This window comes from Falco rusticolus, chromosome 5 (genome assembly GCF_015220075.1).
Source record: "Falco rusticolus isolate bFalRus1 chromosome 5, bFalRus1.pri, whole genome shotgun sequence".
NCBI lineage: Eukaryota > Metazoa > Chordata > Aves > Falconiformes > Falconidae > Falco > Falco rusticolus.
The window spans coordinates 78,417,377-78,440,087 of NC_051191.1; the positions used below are offsets into that span (position 1 = coordinate 78,417,377).

Here is a 22,711-nt window from a genome sequence, read left to right on the forward strand (position 1 = left end):
TCATTCTCTAAACAGCTCCAAGATTTTTGTTAATGTTGCTACCTTTGCCATCTTTAATACTAGAAGCTGAGTGGCTTTTAAAAATAGTATTAATTAACATATATTAGACAATGTATTTTTAAACTCCTTCTAAACTTCTAATCAACACAGCTCCTGAACTTGGTTCAGGTTAGCAATCATGTAATCTTGAATACTAGGAGCTCTTCCCAGTTTGCTGCTGCTGGTCTAACTCCCAAGAGCAATGATCTGAGGAGGCAGATTGTGTATCTCCAGCTGAGGTTCTTCAAAACACTGCCTGCCTTGGCTGTATACCCCTTTGTTTTGTAGCTTTTGGCTAAAATCTTAGAGCAATAAGAAACTGGAAGTTTTCAGGACTGAAAGCCGTTGAAACTTACCTGTCTTGTCCTGAATGTTTGGATCTGTAGTTGGGCTTGCAAAGTGCCCAGAGCTTCCTGCTTTCAGAAAGTTTCAGGGAGTATGATGTTACAGAATATACTTCAAAGCATATGTCTTTGCAAAGACACTGGCTCTGCAGAAACAAGTTAGTTTCCCTTCTGTGATTTGATTTATGGCATACACTAATTAAATGATCCTATCTCCTTGACAGTTCTTTGCTGTGCAGTTGTCTTCTAGAAAACATGTTGTTCTTTGCAATATGCAGCTGCTACCTAGGCTATTAGCTTAAGAATACCCTCTAACTTTGGTGAAAGACTTCCATGCTGCTACAGCCTGGTGCATGGGTGACTGACCATTCCTGTCCTGTTGTTAGTCCCGAGACTGTCCTTTAATATAGACTCGCCCTTTCAGGGGTTGGTTACGATCTTTTGCTTCCAGCTTGCTCTGCTCATGATTGCCGTTGTGGGATTAGCATTCCCTCTGAAATACTGCCTTGCACATGGAAGGTTTTTAAACCTCTGAACTTCAGTTCTGTTGCTTCCACCTTCTTGTGATACTTTTTTTTCTTTTTAGTATTACTTAGTTCCTTTCTATCTCTTCCCTAACAGCAGATCTGTCTCTTAAACTGTGATTGGTTTTTCTGCATGATGCATCATTTGTTTCTGCTTCCTCCACCCTTATGTTTTCATCCTCTTTCTATTCAAAGGAATGAGCACAGTTTTCAAGCCCTCGTGAGACAATTTATTTCTGTGTATCTTCCATCTTTCCAATATACCTCTGTAATGGTGTGCTGACATACTAAGTTGAACATATCTTACAAATGTAAGCAGATATACTTACTCCATAAGCTAATTCTCTTTTTTCATTGCTGCTTGCTTTCAACAGTTGCTGCCTACCGAAGGATGCTATCAGGGAGTCGGTCATATCCTTCATTTGGGAAACAAAGCTGCAATACACTGTTCAGTAACTGAAATGTATTTCCTACGCACTCTATACCAGGGTCTGAAGAGTCCAGAGTTCTCTGTAACAAACTCCTTGCAGTTCCAAAGGAAGAAGCAAGCAAAGCAATATCCTGCATCATATGTGCATTGTGCTGAAAAGGCAGTGCCTTTTTTGTTTCGTTGTGTTTTTAGTAAAAACTCTTTCTTAAAACATGCAGAGCACTATGCCTTAGATCTGGCAAATTGTGGATCCTTTACAGAAGTCATTCCTCTGTTTTCCCACACATCCACATCCACTCCCTTTTGGGTTGGTATTAATCAACAGCAGAAAAGTGTGTGACAGTTTAGAAGCTACTGTATTTAGAAGAGAAACCAGCACAGAATGCCACACGAGGTCTATTTTAGAATATTGAACCTGCAAACATATGTGTTTTGTAAAATAATTAGGAAAAAGTAGTACAAAATTACATTATAATTTATCCTAACCGCGACCAATGTGTATTCTAAAAGCTGTTTATTTTAGAAATACTTTGGTGGTTCCATTAGAGATGAGAGTATAGCTTGTGTCATCAGTTTTTCCAAGCGTGTGCATGGGGCAGCGTAGCTACTATGGAAAGAAAAAACAGGTTGTATTTTTGATTCCTAAAGAGCAAGGAACAAAAATCCTCCATTTTAAAATAAGAGCCATAATAACGTTTTTCTGGAAGCCAAAAGAGTATTAAGAGTGTGGTCAGCTGTTTGGCATTGGAAGTAAGATTTTCTGAACATCCACTTTCTCTTTTTGAAACCACAGCTCAATGATGACTGTAAAGATTAGGATGTCGGGCTCCCCCTCCCCATTTTTTGCCTTTGGTGATTTTTGTCCTGGCTTATGGAAAGAAGTGTGGACAGAAACTAGTGCTCCTGTGGCAAGGAGTCTCGCCCATGGGCACAGATTTAAAGGCAACGATGGATCTCCTCAGTAGAGTGCTTGTTGCTTAATTGGTATGCATGTGGTAGAGAAACCAGAAAATGTGACTTTTTTTTTTTTCTTTTCATTTTGGGCTGGCAACTCTCTCTCCTCTTTGACAGTTTAGGGTGTCCCCCACCCCCTTCTTGTACTCTTCAGTAAGTAATTCTTTTTTTTAATTCCAGGAAAGTTGGAGTTATGTTGCAGGTTCCAAGTTCAACTGTGGTTTTAAATAGTAATGACAATTGAAAAAGTTTCCTTAATTGTAAAGATCTGAGCAGCTTCTACTTTCTCTTTGCAGTAGCAGTGTCTTGGCACAGATGTTCTCTTGTCTTTCAAAGCCCAGTCTCACATGTTTGTCTTGTCACCCTTTCTTGTATATTTTGTGGAGAAGGAGGAGCAAGAAGTGATTGTGTTTCTAATAGTCTTCTAGTTTTTTCTTGTTACCTTTTATGAAAAAAAAATTCCAACTTCACGCATAAGTAAAAATCTATTGTTAGTGCCTTTCAGATGTAGCTATCAGATTGAATGGGAGTGTCTTCTGAATCAAAGAAATGTTACAGACAATCTGAATTCAGTCTTCTAAACCTGAGAGTTGACTTGGTGACCAGTATCGTGGCCTGTAAGGGGGATGCATTCATTATGGGTAATGCCTTTTGAGGATGGCAGGATATTCACTGTTGTGCTTGATTCAGCTCAGGAGAGGAGTATTGTGGTCCTTGATAACTTTGGGTTGAGCCTTAGTATGGAAATGTGTTTCCTTGTTCTTTTGAGTGCTGGTGTTTGGGGTGAATTACCTAGTTTCTTTGATCTTTGTGACAGGGCATGTGTTCCTTTTGTTATTAAATAGCTTTATACTTGTTTCTTAGTTTTGGTAGGGTGCATATTTTCTTGTACAAGGACAAAAAATACCTCTGCTTCTAATATATGTTCTGGTCCCAAACCATTTCTCATGTGGCATAATTGCTTTTTTAGCATCTAAAAAGGCTGGTGATTATGGCTTTGAAAGGTTAGCTGTCTTAAGTTTGTGGGTTTTTTTCCTCCAAAAGTGTGGATGATTTGTTGCATTTGTTTGTTAAACTACAGTAAACATAGCTCTTTTGTTCTTACTCAATATTTTGGACAGAGTGACATTATTTTAGGATGATGAAAAATGCTTTTGGTTTTGAGATTGGAAGAGAAGTTTGCTTATCAAATAGAAAAAGACATGATGATTCTCTTCTAAAAAATTCCTGGGGGTTTTCTTCCTCATTTTCTGAGACTGAGGACACTGTTCTCTAGACTTTTAATGGGATCAAATCAACTTAATATTGAGCATGACATTTGATTATAAAGTTGATTGCTTACACCCGGCTTTGATTGGAGCAAGCTTAGTGGTCATTTGGAATATACTGAGCACAAATGTAGTTTATACTGTTTCATCTTGGCTTCTTCTCAAGTTCAATTTGGTACAATGCAGTCCTTGTGCTGTTGTAAAGTCTTTGAACTGAACATCTCCTGTGTTTATCTACTATGTAAGCACTTGATTTTTTTAGGATTTTAGCCAAACAGTTTTTAAAAAAATCAAGAAAATTGGCATATTTAACACTGTTCATTTGTTACTGTGTTACGCTTGCATAACAACTTTAATTTTCACCATTTCCTTCGGTGAATTACAGTGGTCCTCAGTATATCCCAGTGGTTCTACTGTTGGCTCCCAAAGAGAGTTTAAATCTCCTACCAAAGCCTTTTGTGTGCATCTGAAATGCCATATACAGTTAGTATCCCAAAGCTGAAGTCTCTTTTTATTTCAGAGTTGTGGATGGTCTTACTTTTCCTCCTCTTCTCCCCTACCCCAAATGAAAAACAGGAGAGCTGAGGGCTAAAGATACACTTAATTTGCTGCGCTCTTGCTTAAATGCCACCAGAATTTCTGGGCATGGTAGCAAGAGCTGAAAGTGCTTTACTGCACGGCTGATTCTGTTATCTCTTGGTGATGCTCTTAAAAGATATGCCAGTGCTCTATTCTGTGTGACACAGTAATGCAGGAAGTGGATAAGGTAAAAGAGAAACTTAAATACAGAAGCAGAAATTTCTAAGGTGTTACATCATGTCATGAAACTAAAAGTGTTAGAAGGATATAAAGAGGTCTGTGCTCTTTCATAAGCAGAAACGTTATTCTGAAATACTGCAAACTCCTCAAGCAGTAGAGGTCTAGTCCACAGAATGTGAAAGCGGTGTGTGAATAAATACAAGAGTGTAGACCCAAGTAACGACTAAAATACAGGACTTTCACTTTGCAATAGTAATCACTAATGTGCACCTAGTAACATTAGATCTTTTTGTGATAATTATCGATCTCTTTTTTTAACTACAAGACAAATAGTCAAAATCTCCTTGAAGTAATTTTAGTCAAGAAAATTAAGATTTAAAGTCTTAGTTCCAACTGCAAAATTGAAAAATCAGACAAGACTGTTTCCTTAAAAGCACTTTTACTGTACTTCATTATCAGCTGGATGGCTTGTATGCTGTGAATTGTCAGTTCAGGAACTGTAAAAGTGTTCCCCTTGACTACCCTGCTGATGGCTTGATTCATTTGTTAATGATTGAGTCTGTGCTGCTCAGTTGGAATACATTTGTGCTGTTGACTTTGGGGAAGTCTGCAGGTTCAAATTTGTGTTGAGAAACTCTTGAATCAATGTTACACTGCTCAGAATGCCAGAAGTTGATGATTCCCTACACTTACACTAATTTTTTTTCCTTGAATGTGTGTACAAATGCATTAAAAAAAAAAAAAAAACCAACAAAAAAACCCCACTGCACTAAATAGTTTTTCTTGTCCCTCCCGCTCTTAAAAAACTCTAGTTTACAGTAACTGAACCAGATGCTGGCTAAGTCCAGAGTTACTGTTAGAAATATAATAGCTATTAATCTTTTGGACCTCTTGTTCTCCTATTTTCCCAATTGTCATTGAGCATTCATCCAAAAAATACTTTATCACAGCTGGAAGGCTTCTGTGTTCTATCTTTCTGTTAGCTACGTAGTAGATCACAGATACACAAAATAAAAAGCTGTCAGCAGAGTGAAAAAGGAGGAGGAGGTGGAAGGAATATTGAAATCACTTGGTTTTCATATTATTTTAGCTATTCTTTCACAGTAGCTTCATCAGCTCAGAGGATACTCTGAGATTTTTTGACCTGTAATTATTTTATGTTTAATAGTTAGACATGCTGCTTTAAAAATGCATAATTTAGTATGCGTACACCTATGCAACATATATAACACTCTCAGTACTCCTAGGAATGTAATTTGCAGAGAAAAATATTTTTACATACTTTGTTTTTTCCGCATAATGCTGCAGGTAGGTGCTTGGGTTGAAATTAAATAGCTAGCATCTGCTGTTGACTGCTGTGAATGGTGCTTGGGAAAGTGATTGGTGTAGATACTGGCTTTAGCACAAAGGTAGACTGACCATACCTACCTGGCTTGTAGAGTAAGGAGTAAAGTTTGGTTATCAGCTTAGGTTCCTATTACACAAGGAGGGTATTTTTTGTAAGTTGTGAACAGTGTTTTGCTGCCTTGCATCTGACAAGTTTCTGTTTGCTTTGATGCTTTGTTACAATATTTTTTTTAAAGAGAAATTATTTGCACTTTTTTGACTGTTTGGTGTTCATAAAGTGTTGTGACAAGTATCATAATAGTTTTCAAGCTTGAGTTTGGGCTTTTTGCTGACGTGCATAAACAATTGGTTAAGCATTTTATTATTTGAATTGTGGTGTGCCTTTTGTATAACTGGCAAAACACTCTAACCGGTTTCCCTTCAAGCATTTGAGTTAAAGTGTGCTGAATTGATGGGAGCTGGCCATTGCTGTATTAGCAAAACTACTGCAGAACAATGTGCAATTATTTTGGGACAATGTGTATCTATTAGCAAACAGACCAGAAGCGTATCACATGGTCATCTACAAGTAAAAACAGCCATCACTATTTGGAGTAAATGTAGATGCTGTTTGTGTAGCACCAGTAACACTTTTTTTTTTTTTTTTTTTTTTTTTAGGTTCTTGATTGTTACAGACCATTTGCTGAAATGTCCGGAGTTGGTAACAGCCCTCTATGCCAAACTGAGCAATCAAGAAAGGTAACCCCAAAAACCAATGTGGCTTTTAGTATTTAGCATTCCATATAGAGTATCCTGTTCACATGATTGAAAAACTGTGTGGTTTCATAGTTGGCACAAAATCTCTAAATACATGTTTCTATGTCAGTAATGGTTTTAAATTGGTTGGTTAACATTACAGCTTAGCCACAACTGGCAGTGATTTATGTAGGGTTGCAGAATCCAGGTTGGCGCCATTACTTGGTAAAGAAATACTTAAAAAAAAATAAAAAATAAAAAAATTTCATGCCTGTGTCTTGATTTCATAAGAGCACCACACCCTGCAGTGTTTTGCAGCTGTATTTGAAATGTCCTCAGCTGTTCATACTCCTGTTGTAATTACAAGAAATTAAAAGGAAGCCTTTACTAAAGTTGGAAGTGTGTCTAATACTGGTTAGCAGAATCTGAAAAATGTAGATGTACAGATGCCCATGTTTACTTAATCTTTTAGTATTTCCACTATTGAAAATATAAAATGCTTCAACAAACCTTAACCCTGAAAGAAACTGGCTAGTTTTCCTTCAGGTGTTTAAATAAATTTATGCTGAATGGATGAGAAATGGCCACTGCTGTAATTGGAAAAATGCTTGTTTACAATTGTGTTAAATGAGAATTGGGAAAGATAAAAATTTTGTTAGAATAATCAGTTTTGGGGAATCCTGCACTAGAAGTCTACAGCTTCTGCAACTACTTGAAGATTTTGAATCTTGTTTATGTATTCAGCATGGCTGCTTTTATTCCCCATTAGCCCAGGGGAATATAGCCCATTCCTCCTATAGTTTTTGCAGGTGAAAGACAAAGCAGTAAACAAAGCAATGCCTTAGTGGTTTATTTCCCTCTGTGTTTTGCTGTGACTAAAGCTACAGTGTTGTTACAAATGCTGATCAGAGATTACAAAAATGAAAAGGATGGCAGGCAAAGACAGAGTGTATGATAGGTTGAGAGCCATACATAAAATATTACTGATGTATAGGTAAGGGATGGAAAACAAGGAGTGGGAATGATAAGAAGGGAAATACTGTCTTCCTCCTTTATTCAGGATGACTAGATAGGAGTGAGTGAGCTGTGTGCTTAATCTATCTTAAGGTAGGGGCTCCGTAACCAGTCACCCAGAAAGACTGTTTTAAGTGAACAAGCTAGATTTAATTCTTTTGGTGGATGTCATGAATGGCAATTTGTTTGTATGTTTTCATAAACCCATTGAAGACAGCCAGGACTGGGTTAGGATGTTCAATTGTACTTAAAGCAGTAGATGTAATCAGTTTTTAGAAAGGATTCGTTGCACACGCTGTGCTACAGATGGTGGTTGGCTACCTTGACTGAAAGAAAGGCTTTTGGTGTAGGTATGTCATGTTTAACCCCAGCTGGTAGCTACGTACTACACAGCCACTTGCTCACTCCCCCTCACCCAGAGGGATGGGGGGAGAACTGGAAAGGAATGTAAAACTCAAGGGCTGAGATAAGAACAATTCAATAAGCAAAGCAAAAGCTGCACACACAAGCAAAGCAAACCAAGGAATTCATTTGCTACTTTCCACAGGCAGGCTGGTGTTCTGCCATCCCCAGGAAATCCAGACTTCATCAGGCGTAACAGTTACTTGGGAAGACAAATGCCATAATGCCAGATGTCCCCCCCTTCCTCCTTCCCCCAGCTTATATACTCAACATGACGTCATATGGTATGGAATACCCCTTTGGCTTGTTCGGGTCACCTGTCCTGGCTGTGTCCTCTCCCAGTTTCCCGTGCCCCTCCAGCCCTCTCACTGGCAGGGCCCAAGAAAAAAGTCCTTGACTTAGTATAAACATTCCCTAACAACAACCAAAAACATCAGTTTGCTGTCAGCATTGTTCTCACACCAAATCCAACACACAGCACTGCACCAGGTACTAAGAAGAAAACTAACTCTGTCTCAACTGAAACCAGGACAAGGTATCATACAGACGATCACATACAGGATAGCTAGTCACAGTGTATTTACTGAATTTGTTATCAACCCCAAGAGTTCTGCAAATCAAGTAAACTCAATTAAATTTTTAAAAAACATAATCACAGTACAGTTTATTATGAATTTGATACTGCTTAATTTACTGTCAAACATACGTAAAAAGTGGTGTAGAAATACTCCTCTTGCAACTGAGCTATAGAAGAAAATTCTGCTGTGGCATCTTCCTGTATAATGTTAGGATATTTAAGAATGCATTCTTTTTGAGATATATGAGGAGACAAATCCAATTCAGATAAAAACATTTTGACTGTCATTAACTGGAGAAAAAAAAATAACCGTATAAACCAAACCATGGGGCATTCATTGTTTCAAAGCGAGACAAGGAGCCTTCACCGCAAGAGTTGCTGCACTGGGTGTCCAGTAAGGCTGACTAAGTCATATAAATGAAGAAAGGACAGATGCGGTATTGAGGTGTCTGGGGAAAGCAGCTTGAGCTCATGAATATGGTCACTCGCTTACAGTATTCTCTATCATGCACATTAAATACGCTTATTTTAAATGTATTTACTGAACGACATGAACTGTGCTGAGAAAGTTTGCGAATACATACATTAGTGGTGACTCTTAAAGTTGGCAGTTGTCTTAGATAACCAAAGTGTATGCAGTTGCATAACCGCAGTTATTTGCACTATTCACAGAATTCGCACTATTCAGAGTATTTCCTGTAATTGAAATCTAGAGCATTTGTGATACAGTGGCCATGGTGCATGCCACGAAGTAGTTCTTGTAGAAGTGGATCTGGAGTCTTGATTTTTCAATTAAAATTCCTGACTTTTGGACAACTTTCCCTTTCATTTCCAAACAAATTTAAGCACTTTGGAGTTGCATGTCTGAGTTTGCAAATGGCCTGAAATAAATACTGTGATAATATGATCAGCTTTTTTAATGGTATTCTGGGTTTGAAAAGCATATGATGATGTGACGATGCCTGTTGTTTCTCTGCAACTGATTATTGCAGAAACATACGGCTACGGTATTGCGCCAAAGGATTGTAGATTCTTGAATTCTTTGCCAGATTTGAGATTTCCCTGCATGTGTGTGTAAGTATTTGGCAGAAATATTTAGAACAAGCCTGTTTTGCTTTAATTCAAGTTAGCCTTGAGCATGGACAATGTAAGTTCATGCCTTGATAGTCCTAATTATTGTAAAATCTTCAAAATTATTACATCTGTGTTGTCCCTTTCAAGAAGGGGTCTTGCTTTAATTAACAGCAACAAAAATGCAACTGAATTGCTTCAGGCATTTTTAAGATGCATCTTTGGTTTTGATTTTTGCGTTATTTCATGTGAAGTGTGCTCAGTGAATGACGTAGCCGTTGATTGAATTACCAGCATTTATGGGGTATGGAAATGGGCACTTAAGTGGTGTAAGCGGCACCACTTCTTGTTTATGTTCAGCTGCAGGGCTGCTAATGACAGTTTTGTGGTGTTTTTTTGTTCTTGGTAATGTTGACAGACACAGAATAGTAGAAGGTAGTGTGGGGTTGTAGTCCTTTGCAAATTTACCAATTTTTGTTTAATAGGATGCTTACAAGTATTGTTCAAAGATGAAAGAATTGGAAGTTTTGAGGAAGGACCTGATTTGTCTCATAGAACTGTTGCTGCCAGTGAAGTTTTTCAGGAAGAAGTCCAGTCACAGAGAGATAATGTTTCAAGTGTCTGGCACTTACTAAGAGGTTATGTAAACCAAGCATGCTTGATACAGAATTGTTTGGGGATAATAAAATTTGTAGAATGTTACAACAGTATTTTTACACAGGCTTAGCAAGACTTCACTTTATTTTGTAATGATGAACATCCAGAATTAAATTGCACTTTAATGCTGTGGTTTATTTGCAGACTGTAGGAGACAGAAATGTGTTTTAGTGATGATTGCGTATTTTCTAAGTTCTTGCCAATTTGTTCAGCTTCAGAAAGAACTGATGGAAATTTGGTTAGGGGGAAATAAAGCAAGAGGTCGACAAAAAAATCTTCTTAAGTGGTGCCTAAAGCAAAGGAAGATGACACTTAATGCATGATCATTTCCAAATAGAAATACAATCATAATTATAATATACAAAATTATATTTTAGATGTTGAACTGAGGGTTACAAAAATTTTTTATGAGACATGCTAAAACTGTTACTACCAGTTGTCGTATCTGTTGTGTTTAGCTATGGGCAAACAAGTAGGAACTGTCATCTGAGTGGCTGACCAGTTGTGAGATTATTTAAAAGAAAAGAGTAAATTGCTTTGTGTGGGAGAACTAACTTGGAAAATTTTGAGTGTCTTGGAAGAAAACTGAGAGAAACAATAGAAGAAAAGAATGTAAGGGAACTTGCACCAGAACAAAAAGAGTTGCTCTCAGGAAATTGGTGGCTGAATGGCAAGGCTTGCTTGAAATTCAAAGGAAAGATGGGCATGTCCTGAATGACTGTGCCTGGAAGAAAACTCAGGAAAACAGTTTTGACATGAATGCCTAAAGAGAACAGCAAATTTTAACACACAACCTGTATGTAATTTCTTTTAATGCCAGTCCTGCTTCTCTGGAAGGATTATGGTTGTCCTAAAGGGCACCCCAATGATTTTGCAAGAGGAAGCGTAATGCAACAGTTTTCCCTATTGGCAACAGTTTCATCTCACTAATACAGTTTATGGAAGTATGTTGTAATCCTCCAGCTTCTTTACAGATGGATTGCTTGTCATTTTTAAACATGTATTATTTGGATTATTGGTGCAACAATAGCTGACTAGAATTCTGTTATGCAGAAAATATTTTATTGGATTAATTCCTGTAATCATAAAGTCTGCGAGCAGCCTGTTTTCTTAGCTGAGCATATGCTTGAAAGGCTCTAAACCTGGTAAAACTGGCATGTAAAATCTAGCCCTGTCTTGGGGATGAATGACGCGTCTGTGCACTCAACTTGATCTTTGTATAGTAAGCCAAATCTGAAAGCTGTCATTCAGTTAGGGGTGTTGGGTAACTGGACTCTGGTAGTTTGTAGATGGGTAAGTTATGGTACCCAGTTGTAACCTACAGAACAAACAGAATGACTGTTCTGTGTCTCTGCTGTGTTGCATACATAAGCGAAGCCTGTGAGAGAGGTTACCAGTGTTTGACAGCTTTCTTTCTGGAGTCCACCCTTTCCCAAATGTGTTGAGCACATTTCTGTGCTACTGTGTTGAAAAAGCTTTTTTGTCGTCGTTCAGATAATTGTTTGCTGCAGCTGTCTTAATGACATTGAGGGTTGAGTTTAGCAAGAACTGAGTAGCTGTTATGTGATTAATAGGGGTGAGTTCTTGGAGGTTAATAAAGCAGTGACCGTGCTTTTTCCACAGAAAAAGACATCTCTCTTCCCCTTGTGACAACCTGCTTGGTAAATTAAAAAAAAAAGAAAAAGCATTTGAACTATTCCACATGTTTAAATGTCAGTCCTTCCATCTGAATTGCAAATATATTAGCGAAAGAAAACCCCAAGCCTGCTCTTGAATTCATTCAATAAATAGTGCTCTTTCAGGTTGAGAGAATTACAGTGGGACTTCACTAACCCATGTGCTCCTCTGCACTGGAGTTGAACAGGGAAGCTGTAGGAGGGTCTTTGCCATGTTAAAGTCCTACTTCCACAAAATACTCCTAGTTTGCCATAACAATACGAAGGTATATTGGTAATAAAATTACATTAACGCTGTTAAAATAAATGACCCCAGTACATTTTATAGGACAGCTTTGTTTATGTATCTGCTTACTTGCTAATTTAATACACTAAGGCTTGCTGGGTGTATGAGTAATCAACTTGGCTTTATTTTAGTCCATCTAGCGGCAATTATAAAACAGTTATAAAGAATGCAGTGTGCATATCAATTTTTATTTCTTCTGTTTCTGATCAGAATTGCTTTGGATTTGGGGACGAGAATTAGTGAAGGACTCTGTGCAAGGCAAGGGCTGTGAAAAGCTGGTATTTTCAAACGGAAGCTGGCATATACTCTGTGTTTGTTCTGCTGAACTTAACAACAGCTTTTAAGAGCTGTTTTGCTGGAAATTTTAGACATACGGAATATGCAGTCACACTAATGTTGTGTTACAACATAAGAAATTAGAAATTTAAATAGACTTGACTGTCTGGCCAGATTGTATTAAATGAATGATGAATTAAATTAATAGCGTGCAGAAATAAACCAGCAAGCAGGAACTGATTGCTGTTCATAAACATTCTTATTTTTAAAAATCAGCTCTGTTACTAGCATGCTAATTGTTTGTATAGTTTTTAACAACTGTATCTGCTTATTTTCCTGATAATTCTATATGGCTTACTGAATTTGATTAACAGGTTGTTTTCTAATTCTAGAGTTACTTTGTTGGAGCTGATGATGGAGAAAGTAAGTGAGAAGAACCCAGTTACCAGTGAAGAAATTAATGTGTTTATGAGACATGCTGACTTCCTTGTAGGATGTTTCCAAGAGAAATGTGAAGCAGTGCTCAAGTTAACTTCTGGAGAAGATGAGGTATGACTGATAAAAAGCCATTATAGTACCAGAATCTGAAGTGGTGAGTTTTCACTGCCACAACTACCCAAATGGCACTTGTGTACATTCCTAGTTTATATAGGGAAAGTAGTAGCAGAGTTCACAATAGAATCTGTGAGACAGAAGCCCAATTTTGCTTTTAAGGATGACAAAGAATACAGTACTTTGAGATAAAAATAAATATACCACATTGTTAAAGAATGTTCAAGTTGTCATGTGTTTGGATGTTTTATTATGTTCTTTCTAAGGATCACTTCTGTAACTTATTTGGGTTGTGAATTACATTTTACTAAAATATGAATCAAAACCTAATATGTTTATTTGTAGGTGGGAAGCAGCATTTCCACACCCAACTGGGGTAAAAATGGAGTAAATGCCTTTTTTTTTTTTTTTTTTCTTTTTTTTTTTTTTTATCTAGAAGTACTAAAGTAAATCTTGGGGGAGTTTTAAAACAGAGATAACTGATGATAACTTGATAATTAATACATCATTAAGTTCCCAAATAGTTGTTCTTTGAAAATGTATTTGGCTGCTTGTAAGGCAGGTGCTCCTGATCTGTTTGTGATGTGAACATCAGGTTCTGATCATGGAGAACTGCAGGGTGTGTGACTGGCTGAGCGCAGGGGAGCTGTCTGAAGTATATAGCCATCCTCCCTGCAGGAGGGGGCTTTTGTTATCGACTCTTCACCATTTCCCAATGATTTGGGGCGCTCTGGTGGACCTTACGTCCGAGAAGGCAGCAGTCCTGGGGCCAGCTAGCATCTGCAGCATCGAGTTGCAGAGTTTGCTGGGCTCTTAAGTGGCAGACAGCTCTTGTCTCCTGAGCACCCAGACACTTGCCCCAATTCCAGTCCACTTGGAAGAAATCCGTTATTGCTTCACACTTAATGAACTGGTTCTGTTGAGGGTGGCCACAATGAGGTCCCTTTGCAAGCTAAATAGGAAGGCTTTTATGGGTCACAGATGGTTTGTGGGTTGCACTTTGGGAACCTCTGATGCAGAGCTCTGTCCTGGATGGCCTTATTTTGTTTCCTCCTTACAAAGTATCCAAGAGTTGCTGGCTATTGCCACACCATACAGGGCAGTAAGGAGGTTTAGGCCATCTAAGGGTAGAGGCCTTTTTAATATGGTGTTCTGTTTTTCCTCTTGGTACCAACAGCCTGCTTGAAGATCTAACAATGCCTTTGGGAATACAGAAAGCAACTTGCACCATAACTTGCAGTGGCCTTATTTGTGTGGTGTTAAGTCATCATATTGTTAGCAGGCAGTGCCAGGTTGTACTGGTCTCAGTTCTTGATTACTCTCATAAAGTTTTAATACTTTCAGCTGATTCGGGGGTGAGTCTTTTTTTTTTTTAAAGACAACTACCTAGAAAACAAAAAGCCTGAGAAATCTAGTATGTTTTAGTCAGGCGTAGAATTAGTTAATGACTGATTCTCACTGATTAATCATGCTTAGTTTCAGAAGTGTAATTAACACATTGTCTTAATAAGATATTTTAAAAGATGTTTCAAAATAAGTCACACCTAGCTTCTATCTTGCCAAGTGACCACAGTGGTATGTAGAAATTTTTTTACCCAATATAAATGTAGTAAGAAGCATTTTCCTGTTAAAACAAAATTAACCTATAATAGTTTAATTTGTAGAAACTCTTGAGAATGGCTGTCGTGATTTACTGAGTGAAAAAATACTGATCTTTAAATGCTCTTATGATAGTTACACAGTGCTGTACATGCCAATTTTTTTTGTATTTGTTTAAATAGAAGAATTTTAAATTATATTGAGAGGTGTTATGAAAAGATATTAAAGATATTAAAAAAAAAATTTTAAAAAAACCAAAACAAACCCCCCCAAAACCCAGCAACCACACAGCAGTCTCTTCAATCTCTTCTTATCTGTCCAAGAAGCACAGCTTCCCCCAACTGCTTAGGCAAAGTTACGTTGGAAAACTTAACTGTCTACTTCTGGAAAAGTTATCAGCTTGGCAGTAAGAGGACATATACTGAGATGATTCCACTCCCGCTCCCACCACCTTTTTTTTTTTTGTTTTGTTTTTGTTTAATCCTGTATGGTTACTTTTCAAGTATTCTGTGGTTTCAGTTCTTGGAAAAAAAAGTTTGTTTGCGCCCAGCAGAAGGAGGTCTCTGTCCAACTTGAAGGTGCTGGGACAGCAGTATTCAGAATATTACTGTATAACTTGTCTTGGTCGACACTGACTTTTTATTCTTCTCTCACATAAACATGATGTATGACAACTTGAGTTTCACTGTTTGGTGGGAAATGTGGATCATTTAATGAGCACAAAATATAAGTCATAATAGCTGAATAAATGGAGAGCAATGACAAAATAGTTTAAAAATGGTTTTTTAAAAGTGTATTTAGTGTATAGATTTATTCATAACATGTGCTTGCCTTGGGAAAACAGAAATTCCAGTTTAATTTATAAAACTATTTCTTTTCCTACTGGAAATTATCAAAAATTGCACCAATTTCTCCTTGATTATATAAATATTGTAGTTTCTGCACGAGTTGTATTTAACTGAAAAAAAATCAGTTGCACATGTAGAGTCTGTCATTAGAAATGCTTTAGGCAACAACTGTGATATTAAACTAAGTTCTGCCTGGACTTTTCTGTGACTCTGAAGCCAAGTGCCTTGGTCAGGCTATGTCTGTACTAGTAAGCTGTCACACACTTTAAAACTGCATGACCATGTTTGAAATCTGCGTTTTGGGACAGTCCTTGAACTGGCCTGACTCCCAAAAATGTTGTCTGGGTGTCCCATCCACTGTTTAATTTATTATATGTAAACACTGCCTTTTTTCCCCAAGGAACCTCAGGTCGTCTTGCTTCCATCTTAAGCCAATGAAAAGCTAATCATATGCTTCTGCAGTGCTTAAACCAGTGTTTAAAATAGCTTTTCCATTATAAGCCTGCCTTCAGCATCAGTTTGCTTTCGCTAACTTTCAACCATACTTGCAAAATAAAACCCATCCCTGGATTTTAAGTTCTTATTTCCTTTCTTTATAAGGAACATCTTTTCTGAGTCTCTCTCAAAGTAGGTTGATTTAAAAACCTCTTTAATTATTTCCTTACTTACTTTTCAAATTATATCCACATCAAGATGGCTGTCAGATTTCAAAATGTTCCAGGTTTCAAACAGCATCTTGTCACTTAACTTAAAAAGGAAAAATTATGCTTTATTGCCTTTCTTTTGTACAGGTGTAGGGAAAAAAAAAAAAAGCATAAAGATTGGGAAGTTGCTGGGGAGAACCCAACCAGAGATGTTTAAACTGTTTTTTGGAAGTATTAAGTTGCAAATGTGAATAAGAATTTAGAGGTTCTTTTGTCCTTTTTAAATAATCTGTTCCTCTTCTCAAATCTAGATGGAACAGTTGCTGAACTAAGCCAGATTGTGGGATAAAAGAAAGGGAGAGATTGTAGTATAAAACCCTGGGAAGGAATATGTAGAAGACGCTGAAGAAAGACATTTAAAAAAGGCAGTGGGGTGAAAAAGGGTAAGGCTGAGAAAAGAAAAGCCATACCTCGTGGTATCAACTGCTATAGAGCTTGCATTATGTGCATAGGTAATGGGGTACACATAGGCAACAAGGGCTGTTGTACCTTACTGGTGTGATTTATCGCTGCCTATTGATATTTGTGTGCTTAAAGCACATAAGCTTTTCTTGTGCAAAGGTAAGCGTTAAGTATATGAGCTGAAGAGGCTTTTGGTTAAGCTACTGTCTTGTAACAATGCAAAATGGCCTTAAAATTGTAAATACCTGCTTACTGAAACACAGTTTGAGTATTCCTACTTCATAACAACACAATGACCAAAGTATTCAGAGGCTGTGTGTGTGCTGTTGAAAGCAATTTATTGGATAACTCGGTGCAAGACTTGAACCTTCCTACACCTGCATGAGGAAAAAAAAAAATAAAATACAGCTTTAGGACCTGGATCCTATACTGATTTGTTGTCTTCAAGGAGCATGGGAAGGAGCAAAGAGTGTATGTAATTGTAGTACTTAACTGAAATAATCAACAATAGTGTTCACAAATTGTGATATTGATTATATGGATTCAAAAATATTACACTGTTGGTAAGAAAACATCTCTTTGTCCTAGACCATACAAGAAAGGAATAGTTACTGTGGCCTGTGTCTGAGCCTTTTCAAGGCTGCTTGCAGTTTACATACCACACCTTGTGTGGAATCATCTTGCAGTCAGAGTCTGGTTCTTGAGCAATATGTGGTGTTCCAAATTATGGCATACATTCTTAAGGTAGTTTCTGTAAGTGCTGGATTGTCCTTATAAGCACATATCAACACAGTCTGTGAGAAAAAATAGTTCTCTGGCTGAATAAATAATATGCAAATAAAATTGTGTGTCTCATACCTAACCAAAATGCTGCATCTATGATCCCAATCCTATTTACCCAAGAATAATGTAAATTCTCGCAGCCAAAGTTCATTTGACCACAGAACTTTACAGAATTCCTGCGGACAACAAATTGGTGTCTTGCAGGCGGTGTTTGTGTCTTTAAAGTGGGACGCTCCTACTGAATAAACTCAAAGAAAACATTTATACAGAAATAATTTTCTCAGCTAGTAATTTTCTGTATTTCTCCTTTTGGAAGCTACTGTGTTTTTGTTAAAATTTTATCCCTTATGGCTCTGTTTTGGTTTCCCTATGATTTTATAAGGCACATATAACACTGTTTGACTTTTGAAAATAATTTATTGCAATGTAATACATTATTGTTATTGTAAGAAGCTGTCCTTGTTTTATATAAATTTATTCTTGGGTGTTTAGAAGACCTGCAAGGAATCTGAGGTGCTGAGAGTTCCCGTCCTCTGTTTAGATTGTCAGTTTTATGTTCTTATGGTAATCTTCATAAGTCATTTTCAGAAATTTAAATTTCATTTACAGGAAGCACTGGTTACAGTTCGTCTTCTTGATGTTCTTTGTGAAATGACATCAAACAACGGACAGCTAGAACATCTACAGGCTTTGCCTGGTTTGCTTGAAACAGCCATAGGTGAGTGAAAAGCCACAAAGTTTATGAACTGTTGGCTTGCTCCAAATCATGTTGCTCTGTGAATGAAAACATGTTTTTCACAACTGGTGGTAATTATGATTCTGACCTTTTAATAAAATAAATAAATAGGAGATTAAGGTAATCTACATTTTCAAATATTTGATTTGTTCCTGGAATTTTTCTGCTTCTCTGCTTGCTCTGTTAGCTCCTATGACTCAACAGAGCCTTGATTCAACTGTCAGCAATGTGCTATTTATACAGTAAGAGTTGTGCAAAGGACAGCTGCTTCCTATGTTCTTCCACTGGCTGAATGTGTGTGGAAGAATTTCCTCAAGAAGGAGAAAAAGGATTTTTCCATGTCTGTTCCCTTCTGTTTCCCAGATTCCTGAAAACAAACTAAGTACAGTCTGAATATTCTTAACCAAATTCAGTGACTTGTAAAGGTCAGTTTGAAAGAAGATTTCTTCTGCTAAGAAACAACAGGGAAAGAAGGGCTGTACACAAAGAAAATTAAGCCAGGATGGTCCAGAGAGACACTATATACTCAGGGAGTAAAGAGGAGGAAATATACATGTACTGACCAGTGCCTTCCTAAATTTTAGCGCTTTGAGACTGGTGCATCCCACCATTTTCTGAGAAAATTATAAAAAGTTATGGATTTTAAAGAAAAACATGTAATATTTTGGCTAAAAAAAAAAAAAAAAAACCAACCAAAAAAAGAAAAAGGCTGTTAACTGTGACCATTTTGATATAAGGGTCCTTGTTGTAAAAAAAAAAAAAACCAACCAAAAACCAAAAACAAAGCCAAAAAAACCCCTACCAAAAACAAAATCACAGAAAAATCCAACCACCACCAAACAAACAAAAAGAACCCCCAGCCAAGCCTCTGTTTTTTTATGACAGGTCCATAGTTTTATTACTTATAGTAAGATGATGAACAAGATCTATCTTGTGTCTGGTGTTTTGAGGAAACTCAAGTTACTCATTGTAACATCTGAATACTTGTAAAAGTCTTTCAATTTAAATGGGAATTTCAAGGAGCTGCAGATCAGTTAAGTCTGGAAGCCTACAGGCCAGTCCTTTCCGTAGCTGTGTGCAGAATGGCTTTTCTCTACAGCTGTCTCCAGGCTAATGAAACCGGTGCAGGCTAGAACATTGCTACCATCCCACGTGCTCTCAGCCAAGAGGAATTTATCAACTCCTATAGTTTCTCTTCTTTAAGACTACGTTTTGGCTATAAGACTCCAGACTTTAATCCTGGATTAGCAAAACCAGCAAGAAAAATCTGTATTGTGTTACATCACCTTCAGTATTTAGTTCTGTAGACCAAAAAAAATAAGGATAGATAGTGCAAAAGATTTTCATCTAACAGATCTTCTAATGGAGCGGTTCTTTTCAGTTTATATCATGAGAAATTTCTTTTGGGGAATTACTAAAAGATTGATCAAAAGATCTGAAAAAATATCTGAATGATCTCCTAACTGTCAACTAAGGAGTGTGTTTTGCTATTTTCATTAATCTGGGGATTAAGTTAGACAGTAATACTGCAGTGTTAACAATATTTTTAGTGCTGTTAACAGTTTGATTGCATGGTGTTTGGGGAATATCACCAGGGGAGGTAAATGTTTTTTTGGGTTGGGAGGCATTTTGGAATAATTGCTTTTTGGGTTAATGAGAGAATGGCAGACTGAGGTGTCCTTTAGTTGAGAGTATGTGTGACATCCTGGCAGCAGTTGCTGTGTTGTGCTGCTGTACAATGTGAGAAGAGCACTGTTCTCTCTGTGTTGGCATCATGCATGGACGGTGGCTGTTTGTCTTCTACCTTCTCCTGGACTTCTTTTTCCAGTAACATGCACTGCTCATTGCATTTTTGTCTGCACTGTAATAAAATTTCAAGGGTTTTATTATACTTTTTTTTTTTTGGAGGGGGTGCCTTTTTTTTATCCTTTTGTTCAGGGGTCCCTTTTAAGGGCAGGCAGAATGTTTGGGAGGACCATGGAATTCCCTCTTACATGTTTGTGTGTGGGAAAAGACTAAGACGATAACGCAAGGAAGCACATGAAGTGGAATGCCATGAGAAGGATGTGAGACACTGCCAATTTTCATGGATTTAAAACACCAAACAAATTCCAGTGAGCGAAGATTGTGTTCAAAGCTATTTTATGATGATATTTTTTAGGTGCAATCAGGAGATTGTTTTTTCCTAGTAGTTCAAAATACGAACAAATATAAGTGGTAGCTGTCATACGGGAGGCCTCTAGGCCCTATTGTAGTTTCATATTAAAAAAAACCAACCTGCCAAAAATGTAGTTTTGTCTTTATCAGGACAGAGGTGTTTTCTTTTCTTCTCCTGTATCAGCTATCTGGGAGTGAAACTATGATATGATGACCTGTGAAGTTTCTTCTAATTTAAATCCAGGAGATCTAGTGCCCATTCCAATATGGATGTTACATTTAGAACAGAAGGAGCACGGTGCAGAATTACTGCCCTGTGCTGTAACTTGGGTTTGCTATATCTTTATTGTTTCGGTGTAAGTTGCATGAAGCATCTTGGGGACAATGGCATGCCAGGGCATTTATTAGTATTGCAGGTCACTTAGAGGAGAAATTCTTCTTAATTTTTAAATATAGGCGTGGCCTTTATTGAATTGGCTTCTCAGCTGTACAAGCTCTCAGGCATTCACATGATTCCAACTTTTCTTCTGGGTGTGCTCTCTTTGTGGAATGTTGTTTTCACAGATTTTAGTTTCCCTTCTCTCTGATTTCTCTCTGGAGCACTGTAGAAAAAAAAATCCTGGCTGCTTTAAGCTAGCATTTAACATACAGGAACACTAGTGTTTCTTGATTGCCAAGGTTGTGGCACTGAAGGATTTGTAAAGATGTGTCAAGGTGCTAGATGTACTCAAAATCTATTCTTATACTACAGAGCTAGGAGCAGACTGGAGAAGAGAGAAAAAAGTAATTCTGTGATTGGTATGTGTCGCTGTGACAAGCTTGAACTAAAGGAAAAACTTGGTTTTAGCGGTGTATTTACAGTGCCAGAATCATCAACAGCCCACAAGTTCTGATTCTTCAAGTAGCGACCTATAGCACCAACCTTCAGACTTCATGTCTGAACTACGAAAGTGTGTCAAAAAGATGTGAAAATACCTTCTGACCTCGGGATGGCCTTTATGGTTATACTAGCACAAATTAAGAAATACAGAAAGCTTTCAAAGTTCTTTTGACATATTACTGAATATCTGCAATTGTTGGTTAACTTTGAACCTAACAACTAGTACTAAAGCTCTGTGCAAAGTGAATACTAATTTTCATCTGGTAATTAAATAAAGTGTTCTTGTTTTCTATAGATACCCTGAGATTAACTCATCTTGCTGGGAAACAGTCTGTAAATATTTTCACTGCTACACACGCTATGGCAGGGCAGGAAGAAATTTCACATCCAGCTGTGGATTTTAAATCTCATCTCATTCGTTTGATTGGAAATTTGTGTTACAAAAATAAGGAAAACCAAGATAAGGTAAGTTTGTACATTTTTGTGGCAGAACTCTTACATGTGAACAGATGCGTTATGGCTGACCATGACCTTACTGATGAAAATATATATTGTTGATCTACAAATAGAGGTTAGAATTGGTCATGTAAAGGAGTTTTTTTTTTTTTCTCATGTCTTTGAATTACTATCACAGGTATGCTAACTTTTTAATAACTATTTAGTATGTGCCTGTCTTCCTTCTACTTCAGTCCTAGAGAATGCAAACCAGTGCCTAATTCCTTTGTTTTCACATTTGCACTTACTTGAAAAGAAAATGTCTGAGACTAAACCTCAACTTCCCTTTGAAGGGAAATGGATGGGAATTGTTGCATGAACTTAATGTTTGAATTAGTCCCTAACGCTTCCCCTCAACTTAAGATTTTTTTCATGCTGCTTTAAAAATGTCCATCTATTTCCATCAAATCACTTTGAACAATTTAACTTCAGAATTCTGGTGTGGAAAATTAGTTTTGTTTCCACACTTAGGAAAAAGAGGAAACAGCAGCATGTTTTTAAATACAAAACCTTTTTTTCGTAGGGTGATAAAAGATGTGGCTTTCCTCCAGGACTTGTTAGACTAACCTAATTTCAGCAAGAAAAGAAATCATGAAATAATGTTGTCTTACAGTTCAACTGGGCACTTCCAAATACCCAGCAGATTACTTTTCTCATTTGGCCTAAGCAACCACGTAGCATATTACAGTAGCCTCACCTCAGTGAGAAGCTTATGTTTCTCTAGTTCTTCCTTGTGAGTTTCTGGTAGAGAAACCTGGTGTTCATTCCCATATCTTCCTTTTCTCTTAGAAGTGTCTTTCCTTATGGCAGCCTTATCCTGGAAGGAAATGGTCTTGAGTAGCTTCTAGTATTGATATTTGTTATTGAACAGGGACATTTGGGATTGTTTTCCTTTCTTTATTTTGAATCAGTTTCACCTGCTCTCAAGGAAGTAATTTTTAGGCTGCAAAATGGAAAAGACAGAAGAAAGACTATATCAAAGTAGGAACAAAGGAGATAACGGAGTATTTTTACTTCTTTCTTGTGTTGGCAAATGAGGCCCATGTCAGTGAGTACCCAAAATACAGTAATTAATACTGGTTACTCTACAGGACGTTCCATATGATGAGATACTCTGAGTGTAATTCTGTGTTGCCAAAGAGTGATTGAGACACTGAGTACTGAAAAATCAATCTCTTAGGAGCTTCTCTGTTTCT

General features: G+C 37.3%; 1 protein-coding gene across 4 annotated transcripts in view; it reads left to right on the top strand.

The window, feature by feature from the left end:
* The window catches only part of ATXN10 (ataxin 10), a 105,110-nt gene that overhangs the window by 35,672 nt on the left and 46,727 nt on the right, over positions 1-22,711 (top strand). For all 4 annotated transcript variants that reach the window (XM_037389445.1, XM_037389448.1, XM_037389449.1 and 1 more), the window contains exons 6-9: positions 6,323-6,403; positions 12,752-12,908; positions 17,857-17,965; positions 21,316-21,485. In XM_037389445.1, the coding sequence (XP_037245342.1) occupies positions 6,323-6,403; positions 12,752-12,908; positions 17,857-17,965; positions 21,316-21,485 (517 nt within the window). The remainder of the gene's footprint in view (positions 1-6,322; positions 6,404-12,751; positions 12,909-17,856; positions 17,966-21,315; positions 21,486-22,711) is intronic.